Here is an 18,902-nt window from a genome sequence, read left to right on the forward strand (position 1 = left end):
ACGCGCTTTGCAAGTCATGTGACCCGCTTCTCGTGTCACTCGAGCTAGCGCGAGAATACACGCCTAGCTATTTCGGATGGTCTCCTGCGAGTGTTGAAACGTCACTCCCAGGAGACCTTGCGCACAGCTTCCAATTACGCCTCGTCGGGGAAAAGGAGCGACACGCCCACTCCCCGCAGGGAAGAAGACCCGGCAGTGAGGCTGAAGACAGGTAAGGGTTCAGATAGAAAAAAAAAAGACAATGCTAGAGGCATGTTATAAGGCTGCAGACATGATTGCTATAAAGTTAAGTTTGAGGGTGAACCTCCGCTTTAAGTCCTATAAGTTTGCGAGGTGTGTCCTCAACTTGTTTTTCCAGCACATTCCACAGATACTCAATTGGATGGAGATCTTAAGAATTTGGAGTCAATACCTCAAACTCGTTGTGTTCCTCAAACCATTTTTTTATTATTTTTGCAGTGTGGCAGGGCACATTATCCTGAAAAAAGAGGCCACGGTCATCACTGAATACGGTTTCAATGAAGACATGTACTTGGTCAGCAAACATTTTTAGGTAGGTGGTATGTGTCAAGTAATACCACATGAATGGCAGAATCCAAGGTTTCCCAGCAGAACATCACCCAAAACATCACATTGCTTTCTTCCCGTACTGGTGCCATCTCATCTCCTGGTAAGCAACACACAAGTACCCAGGCATCCACATGATGTAAAAGAACACATTATTCATCAGATAAGGCCACCTTCTGCCATTGCTCAGTAGTTCAGTTCTGATGCTCACATGCCTATCATAGGCACTTTTGGCTGAGGACACCAGTCAGCATGAGAACCCATTTTTTCTGCTTTCAACACATCAACTTCAGGGAAAATATGTTTACTTGCTGACTTGTATATCCCACTGACTTTCAGATGCCATTGCAACAAGATAATCAGTGTTATTCACTTAACCGGTCAGTGGTCATAAAGTTATGAGGTATGTATCAAATATTTTGGGATTTCAAGGAAATGTACATTTAATAAACAGATCAACACACAACATTTAAGATCTTACTTTCTTTCCCTTTGGAGTCTTCTATATGTTCCCGAAGTTTCATTAAACTCATCATTTGTTCCTGGGAGATGTGCATGTACTTGTCACAATTACATACCTGAAAAAAAAAGCAGAAAGCAAACGGTAACCCACCTGCAAATATTCTAGTTTTTTTCCAAACTAAAGACTTGTGAGCCCATATCCAGACCATAAACCATGTGGATGGTATACTGTATAACCAAACTAGTCTCCAGGTACAACAGTATAGTTGCAATGTATACTGGAAAAGATAGGCCCCAAGAAGATGAAAGCAAGTGGCCTGTCACAATTTCCAGAGTAGCAGAGGACTACTGGCAGGAATTTGAAATTACTTCTACTTAGTCACCAATCTACTCAAGAGATAAGAGTCATCCAAATAAAACTTCATCAAATTTACTACACCCAAATTAAATTAATGGACTTGGGTTTAGCCACTTCCGATAAGGTGCGGTGACAGCTCTTTCATGCCAAATAGCAATGCCAATATATTTTTTAGTTCTGGTGACAGGTGGCCAACTTTTTTGCAGACTTGCTTAGATACTTCGTCCAAAATTATGCTTACTGGAGCTCCTGACTACTCGGGGATTATTCCAAAAGGTAACCTTATTACCTATTCCATGCAAAAAAGTGCATTCTACTAAGGCCCCTTGCACGGTTGGCATTTAGCTCAATAACATCCCATCCTGGTGTTTTAGTGAACTTGAAAGGCACAAGGGCAGTAACTAGCCCCACTGCCTACAGCCTGTCAAAGCCTATAGCAGGCTGAAATACGCTGCTGCTGGATGGGGCTGAGCGCTGTACCAAGTGGTACTCGTGTTTAGGGTCCTATGCATTCAGGGACGTATGCCCAGAAAACCGTTATTCTGCATTTTGGGCATTTGTCCTTGAATTTATAGAGCCCTAAATGGGAGTAGTATATATGTAAAAATAAAAGTTTAATCCTTTCATTGCTAAATCCGTATGACGTATGGACCTGACGGCAGGGGGGTTTCACACACAATCCAGGGGCTGTAGCCACTAGGATTGTGTGTAAAACCGACAGGCGGACTCCTGCCTGTCAGGTGAAAGCATTTGGGCGGCAGCGCTCACACACACACACCCCGGGTACTGGCGCACCACCACACCCTGCCACGCTTTCCGGGCTCCGTTTTGCCATCTGCAGGCCTGGGACCGACATGGCGGGTGCTGGCGGCTGGAGGGGAAGGAGAAGAGCAGATACGCTTCCTCACTTCTCCCCTTCGTGTTGTGACCCGAAAAGCGACATCTCTGATAGCATTTCAGGATCAGCCTTTCCGTGTCCCCGGCTAAGGATGTTTTGCAATGTGATGTGCATTGAATTGCAAGATCTTTTAGACCCTGCATAATTCATTAAAGAGAACCTGTCGCATAAAAAAACATCACGTAGGGGACTTTTTGTCTCTTTAAAAAAAAAAAAAAAGTTTTGCAAAAGATAAATAAACAAATTACACCCAAGCACAGAAAATCCCCCCCCCCCCCAATTTTGAGGCCTCCCCACCCCACATATACGCACGTATGCACATAAATGCAAGCACCAAAGTGTTGATTGCAATACACGTTACATCGTTAATGGCATTACACGTTACGTTCGAACTTCTGACGTACCTTACTGTGGTGAGAGCTGATGGAAGTGGGGACAGAAAGGTGCCAAATGTTTCAACTGAGGAGGGGAGGAGACAAATAACCGAAGATTCCACTTTTGGGTGGAACTCAGCTTTAAGGTTTGACATGTTGGGTATCTATTTACTTGGTGCAGCCTTATCTATTATATTTTACCAAAAATGTGAGTAGTTTCCTGCATTTGTTTGCCCTAAAATTCACTTTAGTGTGTTTTTACTTCAATTTTGCTTTCCCTAGACCTTTGTGGTAGTAAGATCAAAAAAATTTGGACAGAGATGGCCCTAGAATCGCTGTGCTGAACTTGAATGGCTCAAGTTTGTAATAGGTTTGCTTTAAACCACAGATTTTTTTTTACATAACCTACAGTGTCGCTTGTCAAAGAGAAGTAATTCTAGCCAGTGGCATGCGGCAGAAGTATGCCGAGACCTGAACTTTACAGCTACAAATTTCTGGATCACAACAGTGCATTTTTCTTTCATGTTGGATAGAGCAAGGGAGGGTTATAACCCGACAGATTTTTTCCACCATCTGTGTTCCATTGCAGAGATTTCCCTTCACTTCCTGTCCCATAGCCAAACAGGAAGTGAGAGGAAATCCCTGCAAATTAAGGGAGTTCCTTGGGGACCCCCAGGTCACCACAACTAGTGTCCCCATTGGAAGATTTCCCCTCTATTTTCTGGAGACAACCCAAAATGTGGGATTTTCTTTTACTTTCGCTTTCAATAACAGTGGTAAACAGGACCAATAGAGAGGGGGAAATACCTTAAACGGGGCACAGACAGCAAAAAAAAATGTGAAAGCATCTTTACTCTATCCAAAGCAAAAAAAAAAAAATGTTGCCTTTAGTTATACTTTAAAGAGGAATTATGCCAGTTTTGTGTTGGTATTATTTAAAACCGCCTATGCCTTGTTCAGGAAGGCCTTGCAATCGTTTTGCAAAGTTTTCGGACAGGTGAATCGGATTCAGGTAGTTTTCTTTACCTGTGACAGATTCTAAAATAATTAGTGCCAGACTGTAGATAAGCTTACTGGCAGTAATTAAGACCAATTCTGAGTTGGTATACAGTGAGACGTCAGTGCTTGGAGAGGGGCATTTTGCGCAGGAAAGCTGCCATGAATAAGACAAACTCCCTTATAGGGCTTCCTGGTTGATATGAGCCTGGCGGGCACCAGCATCATAACAATTGATGCCTCATCTCTGGCCCCATTCAGCTGCTGGCTGGGAGATTCCCTGGTCTGCAGCTGAAAGTAAACAAAGGGGTGGGATGCAATAATGTCTTTACCAAAATATTTTGTCTACTTTTTTACAATGTCACCAGCATCCCTGCCTCTTTGTCTACTCTCAGCTGTCAGGTTGCAGCTGCATGAGGCTGGAAATGCCATCCTTTGCCTTGATGCTCCTAGCTAGCAAGGGACTGGACATGTACTGGGGACGGAGTTGTCTTTGGTATGGATCCTCCCAGCCCCAGTGCCATTTAATAAGACGGATTCATGCACCAATTTCTTACAGGTACATGAATCTGTCACCCACACCGAAATTTCCAGAGGGGCGGCAGAATTCTAAGGAGTAACTGCGACACTCTTTATGAATTCCATTGATTGTCTTTTAAATGTTTTTTCATATATACATGTCAGGCTAGATTCACACCATCTTGGCATGCGGCTCACAGCAGGTGTCTGGTGCGTCCCCGTTCACCGATTCAGATCCAATTTCAGGCTGAATTCGGACCTGAAACACACCAAAAGACGCACAGGACTCCTGTGCCAATTTGCACCGGAGCAGAGATATGTGAACAGGTTCTATAGAGAACCCGCATCAAATTCGCAATAGTGTGACCCACATCCTAAAAGAGATAGTTTAAATGTGAACAATGCTATTATGTATTATTGTTTAGACCCATATAGTGTACAAATTTATACATGTGCATGGGGTCAGCTATATCTACCCCTCACACATACAGGGTCTGCTTCCTGTAGTAGTGATACACAATGGTTGTGCCTTGATGATCCTCAGTCTCACTGCAAGCATGCTAGACCAGGTCTGTTGGACAGAAAATAAAAGACTGCTTCAGACATTTAATGACCATGCTACTGGTAAAAATGGGATCTTTGATTAGTTTTTTAAAATCACACAAGGAGCTGTGGGTTACTCACAGCAAAAGTTTTTTATTTTTACCAGAAATATTAATTTTCGTGTCATACAGATTAATGTGTCGTAAGAATTGTAATAGGCCCACTACTTAAAAAAAATAAAAAAATAAACCACAAATATGCAACAGGTAAAAAAAAAAAAAAAAGATACAAATGGTAACCGTGGACTTTTACTGTGTTTGGACTGTGTCATGCTGTCTGATTGGGCTAGTGGTACAGAAATGGCTTTCTGGCAATGTATTACGGATATAAAAAGCGTGAGAGGTGGAAATGAGAGGTGGCCCTACGGACATGTATCCAGCCCGATGAGGAACAAAAAGGCTCAAGAAGAAAAACCGGTTCTTCAGCACAAGGTACACAAGAGGGAGGAAGGATGACAAGGCAGGGGGTGCGTTGGGGGACTGAGCTGCGTGAACTTCTCATTAGCAATAGCAAGGACGGGAAAGAGAACTTCGGCCCCGTCTGCAGAAGATTAAATGCTTAAGAGTAATGACCATATCTGTAGATATAATTCCAGGTGTGACATTTCAGGCCTGTGTTGGCAAATGGATCATGGCTACTTATAGGCGGAGCAGAAGCCTGCAATGACCAGGGAAAGGGGATTTGTAGCCTTGAGGATTTTCTTATACCCCTCATTAAAAAAAATATTTAATTTGTTGGCTAGAGCAAGACTAAAGATCTAAAACCTGGGCCCTTTATAAGCAAGACTACAACTAAAAATACATGAAAGAAAATATAGTAATATGCTGAAATAGATCACAGAGCTAAAACCCCACCATGACTCAGTTACTGGATTACAGTACATTTTATTACTTTTTCTATTATTTAAATGGATTCTGCCAGTTGCAGTAAGCTTCTAGTAAGTTTATACACATTATTTGTGAATGCAGTGCAATTCTCGTCTGTATACTAGTAGCTGGTCTATACTGATGTATATATTGGAGACTAGCTGCTCCTGCAAATGCTAGTTCCCTGGCTGCAAGGTAAAAAGAAAGTGTTTTTTTTTTTTATAGAAACCAATCGGATATCAGCCTTCTTTACCTGAACCAGAAAACATTGAGTTGGTATGCGACAAAACAAGCACTATGGAGCAATTCTCATCATGAAACAGTTAATAGTGCAGGCATAGTATTAATAACATTACTCCCTGTTACCTGTGAGCAGTGTCACAGCAAGGCCAGGGGACACCTTGACAGTAAGCAAACAAGGCGCTTGCTAAGGTGAACGCCCTGCAAGCAGTGAAAATGTGCCAAGTAGTTTCAAATGGTAAAAACTTGCTTGTTGCTTTCTATATCCCTTGAAGCCCCACATTGCATGGCAATGGTACCTTTTCACTCTAGGTTCTGCTTTCTGTAGCCCAATATATACTCATAGTATTACTAGAACTCAAAATTACAGTTCCTGATCCCCAGCTCCACAGCCTCACTGGAAGCTTCTAGATCTTCCACACTAAGGCCTCGTACAGACGAGAGGATATCCGTTTCCAGCAGACATTTCTGCTCCCGATTTTGATCTGATGGGCTGTACACACCATCAGATCAAAATCCCTGCGGAAAACATACGCGGTGACGTGACGCGGCGACGTGCGCGACCCTGGAAGGTAAATACTTCGACGCATGCGAGGGATGGGGATCGCTTGGACTTATCCGGTGAGTCTGTACAGACACATCAGTCCAACAGACAGGTTTCCAGCGGATAGATTTCTTAGCATGCTAAGAAATTTTTATCCGCTTGAAAACCGTCGGCTGGAGAAATGACTGCTGGAACTGATCCGCGGATAAATCCCAGCGGATAGATCCGGTCGTGTGTACGGGGCCTAAGTTCCCTACAGAACACATAATTATACTACAGCTTGTGAGTTGTAATTTTACTGCAACTGTAAACGATTCATCTAGATCAGGCATGCCGAATGGGGTATTCTGGGTAGCATGCAACTATTTTGTGTCCTTTGGTGGTTTATAGTGTTGATCCAGCCAAATACTTTTTCAATTTTACATGAATTGGGGTCCATTAAAAAAAAAAAAAAAAAAAATTCACTCACACCTCATTCAAGGGGTGTGAGTGTATTGATGCACAAATCCCTGGATTTTCACTGTATGGATTCTAAGATTGATCAGGAGGGAAGATATGTGTTTCTGCTGTGTAGGGTATACCAACTGTCATTCATTCTGGCTGCAGTATATGTCCCTCCCCCATTCAGCCCGCAGATACTGAGGTCCCTCCTTGCTTTTCAGCTGTCACATCCTGGAACCCCGCTAGTGGTAGTGGGAGATTTTAACGGGATAATGAATCCATATTTGGACAGACATCCCCCCCCGAGGGGACCCCCGGGGACGACTAGAACGGCCATGGCTAAGTTTATGGAAGAGGTGGGCTGGGTAGACCCCTGGAGACAAAAAAAAAACCCTCGAGAGGCAATTCTCTTGCTTCTCCAAGACACATATGTCCTTATCTAGGATTGACCTGTGCCTGTGCTCGGCGTCTGCCACACAATATGTTGAGGATATACATTACCTTCCCCGGTGCGTCTCGGATCATTCCCCCGTTTTACTTTTTCTGAGGGTCAGACCTCCTTCTACTCTTCCCAGAGCACCGTGGAAGCTTAATGCCTTTTGGCTCAACCTCTTCCCTTCTCATGAGAAAATTGAGAAGGACATAGTGGCTTACTGGCAGAGACATGCAGATCATCCTGCAACAGACACTGCTTGGGATGCTTTTAAGGCCTACTTGAGGGGAGTTTTTATTGCTGAGGTGAACGCCATAAAACACAACACGACCGAACAAAGGGACCAGGTAGCACAGATGGTGAAGCGCTTGGAGGCGGAGTACATAGCTAACTCGAGGGAGGGCTCCCGGGAGGCGTGGATAGCGGCTCAGGACGCATTGGCTAGACTAGACGCTTCTAGAGCTGACAAAAAACGTTTTTTTTCAAAAATGGCGTTCTATGAGGAGGGGGAGCAAACGGGCAAGCTCTTAGCCAAAATAGTTCAATCACAACAGACGTCCCCATCTATCGGAGCTCTTAGAACTGAGGGAGGTAGGTTGGTGAACACCCCCGACCTGGTAATGAGGGAACTGACCAGATTCTATGCCAGTCTATATGAATCGAAGCAAACACACACTGGAGAGGAGACTCAGGACTTTCTGCAGGGGATAGAGCTACCGTGTTTAACGGAGTCCCAGGCGGAGTCCCTTGAGACTCCCATTACCATTGAGGAGATGATAGAGGCAACCCATTCTTTCCCCAATACTAAGGCGCCAGGGGACGATGGCATACCAGTTGAAGTATACAAGCAATATGGGAGCGTTGTGCTCCCGAGGCTGCTTCAAACTTTGAACGCGGCCAGGGAGGCACGGCGGCTTCCAGACTCTATGAGACAAGCAAGCATAGTACTCCTGCTTAAACCGGGAAAGGATCCATTGGATCCTGGTTCCTATAGGCCAATCTCACTTTTACAAAGTGATATAAAAATACTAGCAAAAGTCTTGGCAACAAGGCTGAATAAGGTGATCTCGGCGATAATACACTCAGACCAATCAGGGTTCATACCGGAACGATCTACAGCTATTAACCTGAGGAGACTATTTGTAAACATGCAATCGACGGCGGATAATGGGGGGGATAGAGCATTGCTGTCTCTAGATGCCCACAAGGCATTCGACAGCATTGAGTGGCAGTACCTGTGGGCGACGTTGTCTAGATTCGGGTTCGGGCCTGTGTTCCAATCATGGGTGTGCCTCCTGTATGACTCCCCTCTGGCGGTTATTAGGGAGGAGGGCAGAGTGTCTCCTCCCTTCCCGCTACACAGGGGGACTCGGCAGGGGTGCCCTCTGTCACCCTTGCTATTTGCGGTGGCCATAGAACCGCTGGCGGCCCTGGTGCGCTCTAACCCCCTAATTAAGGGATTTCAGTACGGATTAATACATGAAAAAATTATGCTCTACGCGGACGATACCATGCTACTACTGGGAGATACGTTGGGTTCTCTCCGGGAGGCAATGTCGGTGATTCAGACCTTCGGGTCCTTTTCGGGACTATTGATAAATTGGACTAAGTCCGCAATTATGTTTTTGGATGCGTCGAATCCGCAGGATCGTACGCTGCGTGACATTCCGGTGGCGACTAAATTTAAATACTTGGGCGTCTGGGTCACCCCCCAACCGCTCGATTATGTCTCCCTAAATCTCACTCCCTTGATAGGCAGGATTAGAGACAAAATTAAGATATGGTCAAAATTAAAAATGTCCCTGGTAGGTAGAGTGAACCTCACGAAGATGGTATTTATGCCTCAGTTGCTGTATATTCTGCACAACACCCCCATGGTTATCCCTCTCAGGATTTTTAGAATTATTAACTCCCTGTTCAGAGCGTTTCTCTGGCTTAATAAACCCCCCAGGATTAAGCTAGAACAACTACAAAAGCCAAAGGAGGTGGGGGGGCTTGCTCTCCCAAACCCCTGGGTATACTACCTGGCATCACAACTACAACATATAGCTCGGGCTATGAGTAAGGGAAGGGGAGACCCGGTGGTCGACATAGTAAATCACATGACAGGCATGGCTAATATGGTAACTGGTCTCGAGTCGTTGCAATGTGCCAAGTCCAATAAACTTTTCCCTACATATGCATTAATGCAGAAAGTCTGGAATAAAACCCGCCAATTACAAAACATAGAGGGGTTTACCGGTCACAGTCCAATTTGGAACAACCGATACTACGAGGAACTACTGTCCCTGACCTGTGGTGAGCAGTGGAGGAGGTATGGGGTTACACACTTGGTGCATATCTTCTCTGGGGGCCGCCTGCTTTCTTTTGCGGAGCTCCGAGAGAAGTTTGATCTTCCCCAGACCATGTATTTTCCCTACTTCCAGTTGAGACATGCCATCAGGGCCCAGGCTGGAAATAACCCTTGGACACTGTCCCCTGCCCCGATCTTCCACTTTATGACTGGGATAGCTAGCTTCAGGGGCTTCATCTCAAGCTCATATGCCATGCTACTGACAGCTGTGCTGCCGGCCCTTCCCTCTAGGGTGGTGGACTCCTGGGAAAGGGATGTGGGTGTTTTTGAGGAGGAACAATGGGAAGAAGCATTATTGGCCATACAGGGAGCCTCGCTCAACGTAGCACACCGTTTGTCACAACTGTACATTGTTCTACGGGTACATTTTACCCCGGCCAGATTGCGTAAGATGGGGCTGACTGAGGATGACAACTGTCCTAGATGTGCTAGGGACCATGGTGACCTCATCCATTTAATGTGGCGGTGTCCCAAGCTGCATCTATACTGGACGGGGGTTCTCACAACACTAAACAGGGTATTCATGATTCAAATACCCCAAACCCCTAAAGTATGTATACTGGGTATTATAGAAGACATACCGCTGGAGGATAACCACAAAAAGGCAGTTGGTAGGGCCCTTTTCCAGGCCCGCAAACTAATCCTAAGGCACTGGAAGAACGCGGAGCCTCCAGGGTTGGGAGAGTGGATAGCCCAGATGGGATCCACTCTACAGGCAGAGAAATACATATATCAGCACAGGAAAAGGTGGGGCAGGTTTGAAAAGTTGTGGGCCCCCTGGCTAAATTCCCCGGGTTTAGCTCCACTCGAGTTGGTGTTGGACAGATTACTAATGTAAGAGGTCAGGGGCAAGGACTTAAGACTGGATCTGGGGCACTCTGCAGGGGAGGGAGAGGGCAGGGAACAGCACCCCATGTATAATGGAGTAGGTCCAGGAATGTGGGAGCTTGATGATACTCATACACTGCCTTTTATGTACAATGAGTTGGTCTAGTGGGCAGAGAAGGTAGCATTCCAGAAGTTTATGTGTGGATTGTTCTTCTTGTTATTTTATTATTTTACGCTTATGCATGGATGTAATTCAGAGACGGAGAAATGAAACTGATGCAATATTTGTAACCATGCATGATTATACTATTCAATAAACATCCTTTTTTGAGAAAAAAAAAAAAAATTCATTTAGGTCAGGTTTTTATTTCAATCTGGACCTCCGACTGGGGAGCCCCCTCACTTCATGTCAGTCACGTCCACTAAAAACTTTGGGGGAGCAACGATCACATGGACAGCAATAAAAACATTCAACAATGAAAAAGGGGAAAGCAAGAACTCGTGCGCCCCCCCCCCCCCAAAAAAAATATACCATAGTTTTGATACCAAGTTTAATAATACATAGAAACTTACTGGAGACACAAGCCGTAACCCTGAGGGCTCTTAGACAGACCATAGTCTTTTCTGGCCCTCTACAAAGCGATCTGTAGGGGATCGTTTTTCCAAAGACAGTAGAACAGCAGCTGCCAGGCATTCAAGAGGTGACACTGCTACCTCCTGAATGGTTGTTTGGGGGGGATTTTGAATAGGAATACAATACCGCAACCATAAGCGCTTGGCTCTTGGTTGCAGCATAGCCACATGCACTTAGAAGGTGAAAATGTTACGAACTTTGTCAGGCGGTACCCCCGCTAATTGCAACAGCTGGTATCATTTTCACCACGCTGCGACAGTGATGATGTGTACTTGTATAGTTGCTGCCCAGGTTAAACATGCTGCTGGGAGTGTTTAATGTCCGTGTTAGTGGCAGATCGCTGGGGGAGTTTTCTGTGACTTTGGGCAGGGTATGTGCCTTGACTAGTATTTGAACAGTTATCTGTTGGTTACTGTACTTTTGTTTAATTCCTAACCTTGTCCCTCTACTGTACTGAATGTCCTGCAACGCACGGTCTTTCTTTTGTAAATTTTGCAAATTATTATTATTCAGGATATATATAGCGCCAACAGTTTGCGCAGTGCTGTACAACATGGGGGCAGACAGTACAGTAACAATACAATGCAATACAGGAGGGATGCAAATGTTTTAATAAAGCTTTTTCCGTACAAAAAACATAAACTTGCTGCTGGGCAATCAGAGGGCGGTAAAATAGCGGCTCAACTGTCCGTTGCCTAACTAAGCCTTGTAGACATGGGTTTCAGATTTTATAAAACAATGTGCACAGCGAGCTTTCTTAAAATGTACTTTTTATAGCTTTCTTCATGTACTTTAGAGCAGTGATCATCAACCTTGTCCAGCAGGGCCCACTAACAGGCCAGGTTTGCAAGATAACTGAAATACATCACAGCCGATATCATTTGCTCCTCAGTGATTGCCGTATTCTAGACTGCATCTCCCCAAGGTAATACATAAAACCTGGCCTGTTAGTGGGCCCTGCAGGACAGAGTTGATGACCACTGCTTTAGAGGGCCAGCAGTGGCCATATTTTATTTTTTTGGCCAGTTTCAGTTTATGTGTAAGGTCATTGTAGGGAGCATCCTGCTTTCCAAAACTTCTCTTGAACATAATCCTACCACACTGGTCCAGATTTATCACACGGCAATGGCAGTTAAGGAGTGCTGAAATGACAAACAATACCCGAGTGGCGACATTAATGCACTTAGGTAATATTATACATGACGGCTTTCCCACTGCATGCCGGGGTGAGCACTTTGCATAGAAACAGTGTGTACCAGGTGCTGAAATGCAATTTTTTCTCGCACTCAGAAATTACAGGTACTATAGGCAGAGTTCCTGAATAGTCCCAACTGTGACATCATCATTAGGCGCGGCAAAGGAAATCGAGCCTACAAGGCGGTAAGACCTCCTTTTTTACACCCACTGACTCCAATGCAAGAGGGTTTAATTAGCCTACTATGCTCCAACGATGAGGCATGTATTGTGCCTATAGACTGTCAATGCAGGGGCACTTATTACCCCCACTAACCACAGAAACTGGGGCATTTATAACTCTTAATAACCACTGATGTAGGGTCATTTATTACTGAAATAATGCTGGGTCATTTATGACTCCACTGACATACTGTAGGAGCATTTATTACTCCAATTGACTACTGACACAGGTGCACTACTCCCAATGACCACTGATGCAGGGGGCATTTACTACTCTGACTGACTAGTCACAGGGGCACTTATTATTCCCATTGATTACCGAAGCAGAGGCATGTTTTTTTCCCACTGACCACAGATGCAGGGGCATTTATTAATCCCACTGGCACAGGGGCATTACCCCCATCGACCACCCACGTAACAGCTTTTATTACTTCTAGGTTTGGTTCAAACTGCTGTGACGGCAAAGTTGTATGACTTTGTCCGCAACTTTGCGACTTTTCCTTCCGACTTGGATGCTATTTAGGAGCACATACAAGGGCTGAAATTGCACCCAAGTTGGACCAAAGTAGCGCAGGAACTTTTTCTAAAGTCCGAACTACTTGGGTAGCATCAGTTAAGACCGCTCTAATGGGAAAAAATTGCATTTGATGTTATGGCTCGGTTCAAACTGCTGCAACATGGGATCCGACTTGTTCCCGCCGCTCAAAGTCTATACAGCCCCGCCCCCTGGATTGGACAGGTGATCGGTCTATCAAAGTCCCAGGACCAGGAGGAGGGGCTGTATCTGACAGTGAGCGGCGGGGAACAACGGCAACTGAAATGAAAACTGCTACCACGGTGTTCCCTGCGTGTGCTGCGCTCTAAACACCTGGGAGGCTCTCTCTCACTCTTCCCCTCCATGATCGCTGGGAGGACTCCCATTCCACCGGTGCCGCCCCTGCACCCACGAGGGGGAGGCGGGGCCTTGAGTAATTTGTGGGGCCCTACGCAGCTTGCATAGTGAGCATATAGGGCGGATCGGCTCTGTTGGCAACATTGCCACCAATGCATAGGCATGTTTACTCATATAAACCTTCCATGATGGGGCAATTCTTAAATCCTGACCACAGTCCTGCCCCCAAACAGTGTTATGGACAGTGAACTGGCCTTTTGCCTAAAATGTATAGGGACCCCCTGTTCCAGAGATAAAAAAAATCACTGCAATTTTGGATTAGGACTAATTCTAGGACCACTAGTTGGAACAGAGAAGGATACATATCCCAGTCAACCTGTATTTCGTTCTGACATAACACAAGTATGGATCTGGAAAATCCCAGCATGTAATCTGTCATTGGGCAAACATTATGAATAAGGTTGTTTATTTGGATTTGACGCGAGGTCCCCAGGAAATAGGTTTATTATCTCTGACTCTCTGGCTCCATTTCACGCTGGGGGATAATACAGAGCAGACTACACATTAATCTGCTGGGACAACAAGACTCTGCTTGGGAGTTGTTCTTTCCCTCCGATGGGAATGAGTTAATGGGGGAAGGGGTAGAGGAAAGTCCCTGCAATGTGCTACTGTATTTTTGGCAGCCAACAAACAAACAAAAGAGACTTGGAAGCTGATAGAGGTTCCCAGGGAATAGGTGTTAAGTGCTCCCTGTCTCTTCTCCCCCCTGACAGTCTCTGGGGTGTGAGAAATACAACTTCATTACACTTCATTAGGAAGTGGCTGTCCCTCGGAATCTTCTCAGTCTGGCCAGTTCCAGAGGCAATAAAACAGATCTTTCATATGCAAACAAATGCAGCTTGTCATGAGAGATATGTGACGACCATCACTGCTGACTTATGACAATGCTAAATGCCTGGCTGTAACATTGATGCTTTTTGATGACCTGAGCAGGTACACAGATAAAAACATGCTTGCTCCAGGTGTGGCTCAGAAATACTGAAGCCAAAGACAGCCAGGCATCTAGCATTGGCTATTTGTATTTCTTAGGTATTTTGCAACAAGTCTCTATGACCCCACCACTTTCAGGCTAGACTCTGGTTGTGGTATAAACATAGTAAGCTTGGTTATGGTGGTGTGGGTGGTGTGGGAAGGTTTGGCAATTATCTGCTGGTACCGTGAATACAAAACGGTTAACAGACCTGGCCGAAAACATTTCGTTCATTTTGAGTCTATTACTAAATTGACAGCATCCTATTTCTATATTTATCAAGCTAATATCACCAATATTGAAATTATAATTGATTGTTAACAGAAACCAAGTTTGGATTTAGTTTCAGGTGCAAGAAACTTATGTGACAGCCAAAGCATGTCCGGGATTGTCCCTTGCAATGTTTGGTTGCAAAATGCTGTTTGGTCCTCTCTGAGTAGACCAACTGGACAGAAGAATTTTTGCAAAAAAAAAAAAAATCACATTAATATGTGCCCTCCTTATTCACGTAAAGTGTACATTTCAATAACTGGACACTTATAATTATCATTGACTGATTTTGGGATGCAGCCAACTTTCGGTGACCACCTACCATCATTTCTCAAGCTGATACTCCTATCTGTGTTTGAAAGCTGCTTGTAAGTCAACCATAATCATATAAATATTACTTATCATACAAGCTTACCCCTAAGAACTATCCTCAAGTTCCCTATTATGGTATCCCAGTCCTACTGAACTGACCCCAATTTCCCTATCATAGTAGCCAAGTAATACTGCACTATCCCCAACTCCCCTTTCATAAAGTCTAGTCCTACTGAACCATCCTCAACTTCCATATTATAGTATCCCAGTCCTACTGAACTGACCCCAATTTGCCTATCGTAGTAGCCAAGTAATACTGCACTATCCCCAACTCCCCTTTCATAAAGTCCAGTCCTACTGTACCATCCTCAACTTCCATATTATAGTATCCCAGTCCTACTGAACCATCCTCAACTTCCATATTATAGTATCCCAGTCCTACTGAACTGACCCCAATTTGCCTATCGTAGTAGCCAAGTAATACTGCACTATCCCCAACTCCCCTTTCATAAAGTCTAGTCCTACTGAACCATCCTCAACTTCCATATTATAGTATCCCAGTCCTACTAAACCAACCCCAATTTGCCTATCGTAGTAGCCCAGTCCTATTTAACTATCCTCAACTCTACATGCATAGTAGCCCAGCACTATACACTATCGTTAACATCCCTTGCAAACAATTATATTTTACCCCTCTTTCTTTCAGGTGTGAAAATATAATGCCGAGTCATATAGTTTAATCCCTAAAAAAGCTTATAAGATGCTCTCAATGTTCCCGTATAGACCACTTTTCTTCTCTGTAATATTACTGTGAATACTTCATTAGTGAAAATTAGCAAGTTGGTGACAAACTGTGTCATGTCGTAGCAGTTGGGCATTACGGTGGCCCAGTATTGCTTTGCCCATATGGCTAGCATACTGTAGCCAAATTGTTGGTGAGAATAGACAGGTGTAGTAGAAGAAGTATCCGGCAAAAGTGTGTAATTGGCATCAATGTACTAATCTGTAGTGGACAAGCTGGGGAGAGGAGATAGGAGGTCAGTGGGAAAAGCCAAATGCTCTGGAAACAATAGCAGACATTTGCCTGTTGGAGACTTGTGAAATGTCTTTGAAACCTCATTAATAGACATTCACTAGGACGCCATTACTATTTTCAGAGCCATTTGCTGGTTTAACACAGACATGCCAAACGTCAGCATTTGATGGCAAAATGTCACCCTTTGGTCTATAGATTTCTTTGTCTAAATAAATGTTACCATATTGACCATTTGTAGTAAGTTTCTCCAGCTGTAAAAAGAAACCAAGTATGGAATCAGCATATGGAGCTTCAAATTTCAGGCTCGGGATTCTTATGCAGCAGCCAAAACATAGACCTGGTCTGGGTGAATTTGTATTCAGCGAGGACTACGTGCAGAAACAATGGTCTGCATTTATTGTCTGAATGCAAAAACTTGCTGGGTCTTCACAGAAATGTAATAAAATTTGACACAACAATAACCAATCCAGGTCATACAAATTGTAAAAAGAAGACTGGGAAAAGAGGGGCTCCCCCCACCTCGAAAAGGGTAAAAAATAAATAAAAATAGTAGCCAGACAGCAGAGACAGATTGGTGACATTCAATTTGCCTACTGTGGATAAGCAAGATAACTTGTTCTTCTGCCTGCTGATTTGACAGTAAGGAGCAGCAGAATACTCATAAATCATCCCCTTGTCAATACATGTCTATGTGGCATACCTGGGGTGGCTACTACCACAGCTGCTGTACAGGAGATTACATACTTTTTACTTTTTTTTAAATATCAAACATGTCATACTTATCTGCTCTGTGCAATGGTTATACACAGAGCAGCCCCAATCTCCTCTCCTCTGTGCTCTTGGCCTCCTTTCCCCATAGCAAGCCGCTTGCACTCATTCATGCTCACTCCCAATCTGGTCCTGTGTGGCCATTGACCCACAGAGTATGGCTCAGCTTGTGATTGACAGCAGCATGAGCCTGGGGCTACCGCTACTGTGTCTGAGGGGGGAGATAGCCAATGAGGAGGGAGAGAGCCGGGAGAAGCTCTGCTCTCATGTACATCGCTGGATTAAGATCGGGCTAAGGCAAGAATAAAGGGGGGCTGGGAGGGAGCTGCACACAGGTTTTTCTTTTTACCTTCATGCATTCTAAACGTTCTGCCTTTAGAACTCCTTTACAAGAAAAATGTCTTTAGATCTGTAGAGCCGCTGAAAAATGTGGGTCCTCTGCACTTCCTAGGCCCTAAGCAGAGCCCAACTGCTGCTGACACCCCCAGAACACCCTGGCCAGGGAGTCTCCCGGCAGTCACACAAGGATTTACACAGCTGTGCTAAAATAAATGGGTTGTACTGGTAGAAATATAATGGTAAAGTAGTGCAACAGCTTAAATGTAAAGGGCAAATATATGTTTGGCTCTGCTAAAGGCAAATGTTGAAGAACATTGTAGTTTCAGCAAACCTGACTGGCAATAGAGACTAAATGTAACTGGTAGTTACGATGAGTGGGTCAGCGAACCTTTCGCCCAGTCTTCCTGCGACAACTCAGCAAAGTAACAGTAATCCAACCGTTAGGGCCCCCCTTTAATTGAGGATATGGCTGCGGTGGCTTAGACGCCTGCACTCTTGCAGCTGAGCGGTTTTCCTGGAGCAGCCTTCACATGCAATGTTCGGCTTAACAGTCTCCTCCTCAGCTTCTCCAGCTATTTTGGACACTTTGGAACAACCCGGCCTGGTCTGGCATAGCACGGCTTGGCACAAACTCTCACACACTCCTTTCCTCTAATGCCTCTCTCCTTCTACCCCTGTGTCTTCCCCCCCCCATGGCAATTGCTTATGTTCTCTGTAGTTCAACTTCACTATGATGAAAGTTCTGCTCTCAGCCTATAACTCCCAGAAGTCTCTTAACACCTGTATTAAGACTATGGCAAGTAAAAGTACTGAATGCTGCAATCTTGTGGATAAATAAAGTTTTTAATTTTCAGTAACAATGCATCGGGTTATGCCGCATACACACGGTCGGAAATTCCAAAATGAAAACAGTGGATTTTTTTTCCGACGGAATGTTGGCTCAAACTTGTGTTGCATACACACGCGTCACACAAAATCCCAACCGTCAAGAACGCGGTGGTGTACAACACTACAACGAGCCGAGAAAAAGTTCAATGATTCCGAGCATGTTTTTTTGAGCGTCAGAATTGCATACAAATGATCGGAATTTCTGACAAGAACTTTTCTTGTCTGAAAAATTGAGAACCAGCTCTTAAATTTTTTCTGTCGGAAATTCTGACAGAAAAAGTCTGATGGAGCCTACACACGGTCGGAATTTCCAACCAAAAGCTCACATCAAACTTTTCTTGTCGGAATTTCCGATTGTGTGTACGCGGCATTATAGATAAATTGTAATGGCCCATTCTTACGAGGAAGCACCACAACTTGCTTATATTGAGCATTAAGACAAGCTGCCCAAAACATGGAAAACAGCTCCTGCTTAAATTCTTTCAAATGCCGTACACAACAACCCCCTGGGGTTGCTTTACTAAAGGCAAATAGACTGTGCACGTTGCACTAATTCTCCCCAGAGCTTAGTGAGATGGGTGAAGCTTCACTTTATAAAGAATCCCCAACCAGTTATAAGGAAAAAAACAGCACATGATTGGATGATGGAAGTCAGCAAAGTGTCACCACATTCTCTAAGCTCTGGGGAAATTGAGTGCAACTGAACTTACAAAGTGCACAGTCTATTTGTCTTTAGTAAATAAACCCCATTGGGTGCAGTAGCATTCTGTATGTGTTGGGGTGGCATTTATTATATATGGCACCGCAGAACATTGCACCACGTCTTGAGATCAGT

The 18,902-nt window shown here is 44.4% G+C and overlaps 1 protein-coding gene across 1 annotated transcript in view; it reads right to left on the bottom strand.

The window, feature by feature from the left end:
• Positions 1 to 18,902, bottom strand: part of EXD3 (exonuclease 3'-5' domain containing 3) — a 439,907-nt gene that overhangs the window by 33,255 nt on the left and 387,750 nt on the right. The window contains exon 21 of the mRNA XM_040324501.1: positions 1,049 to 1,145. Within this exon, the coding sequence (XP_040180435.1) occupies positions 1,049 to 1,145 (97 nt within the window). The remainder of the gene's footprint in view (positions 1 to 1,048; positions 1,146 to 18,902) is intronic.

This window comes from Rana temporaria, chromosome 9, assembly GCF_905171775.1.
Source record: "Rana temporaria chromosome 9, aRanTem1.1, whole genome shotgun sequence".
Classification (NCBI taxonomy): domain Eukaryota; kingdom Metazoa; phylum Chordata; class Amphibia; order Anura; family Ranidae; genus Rana; species Rana temporaria.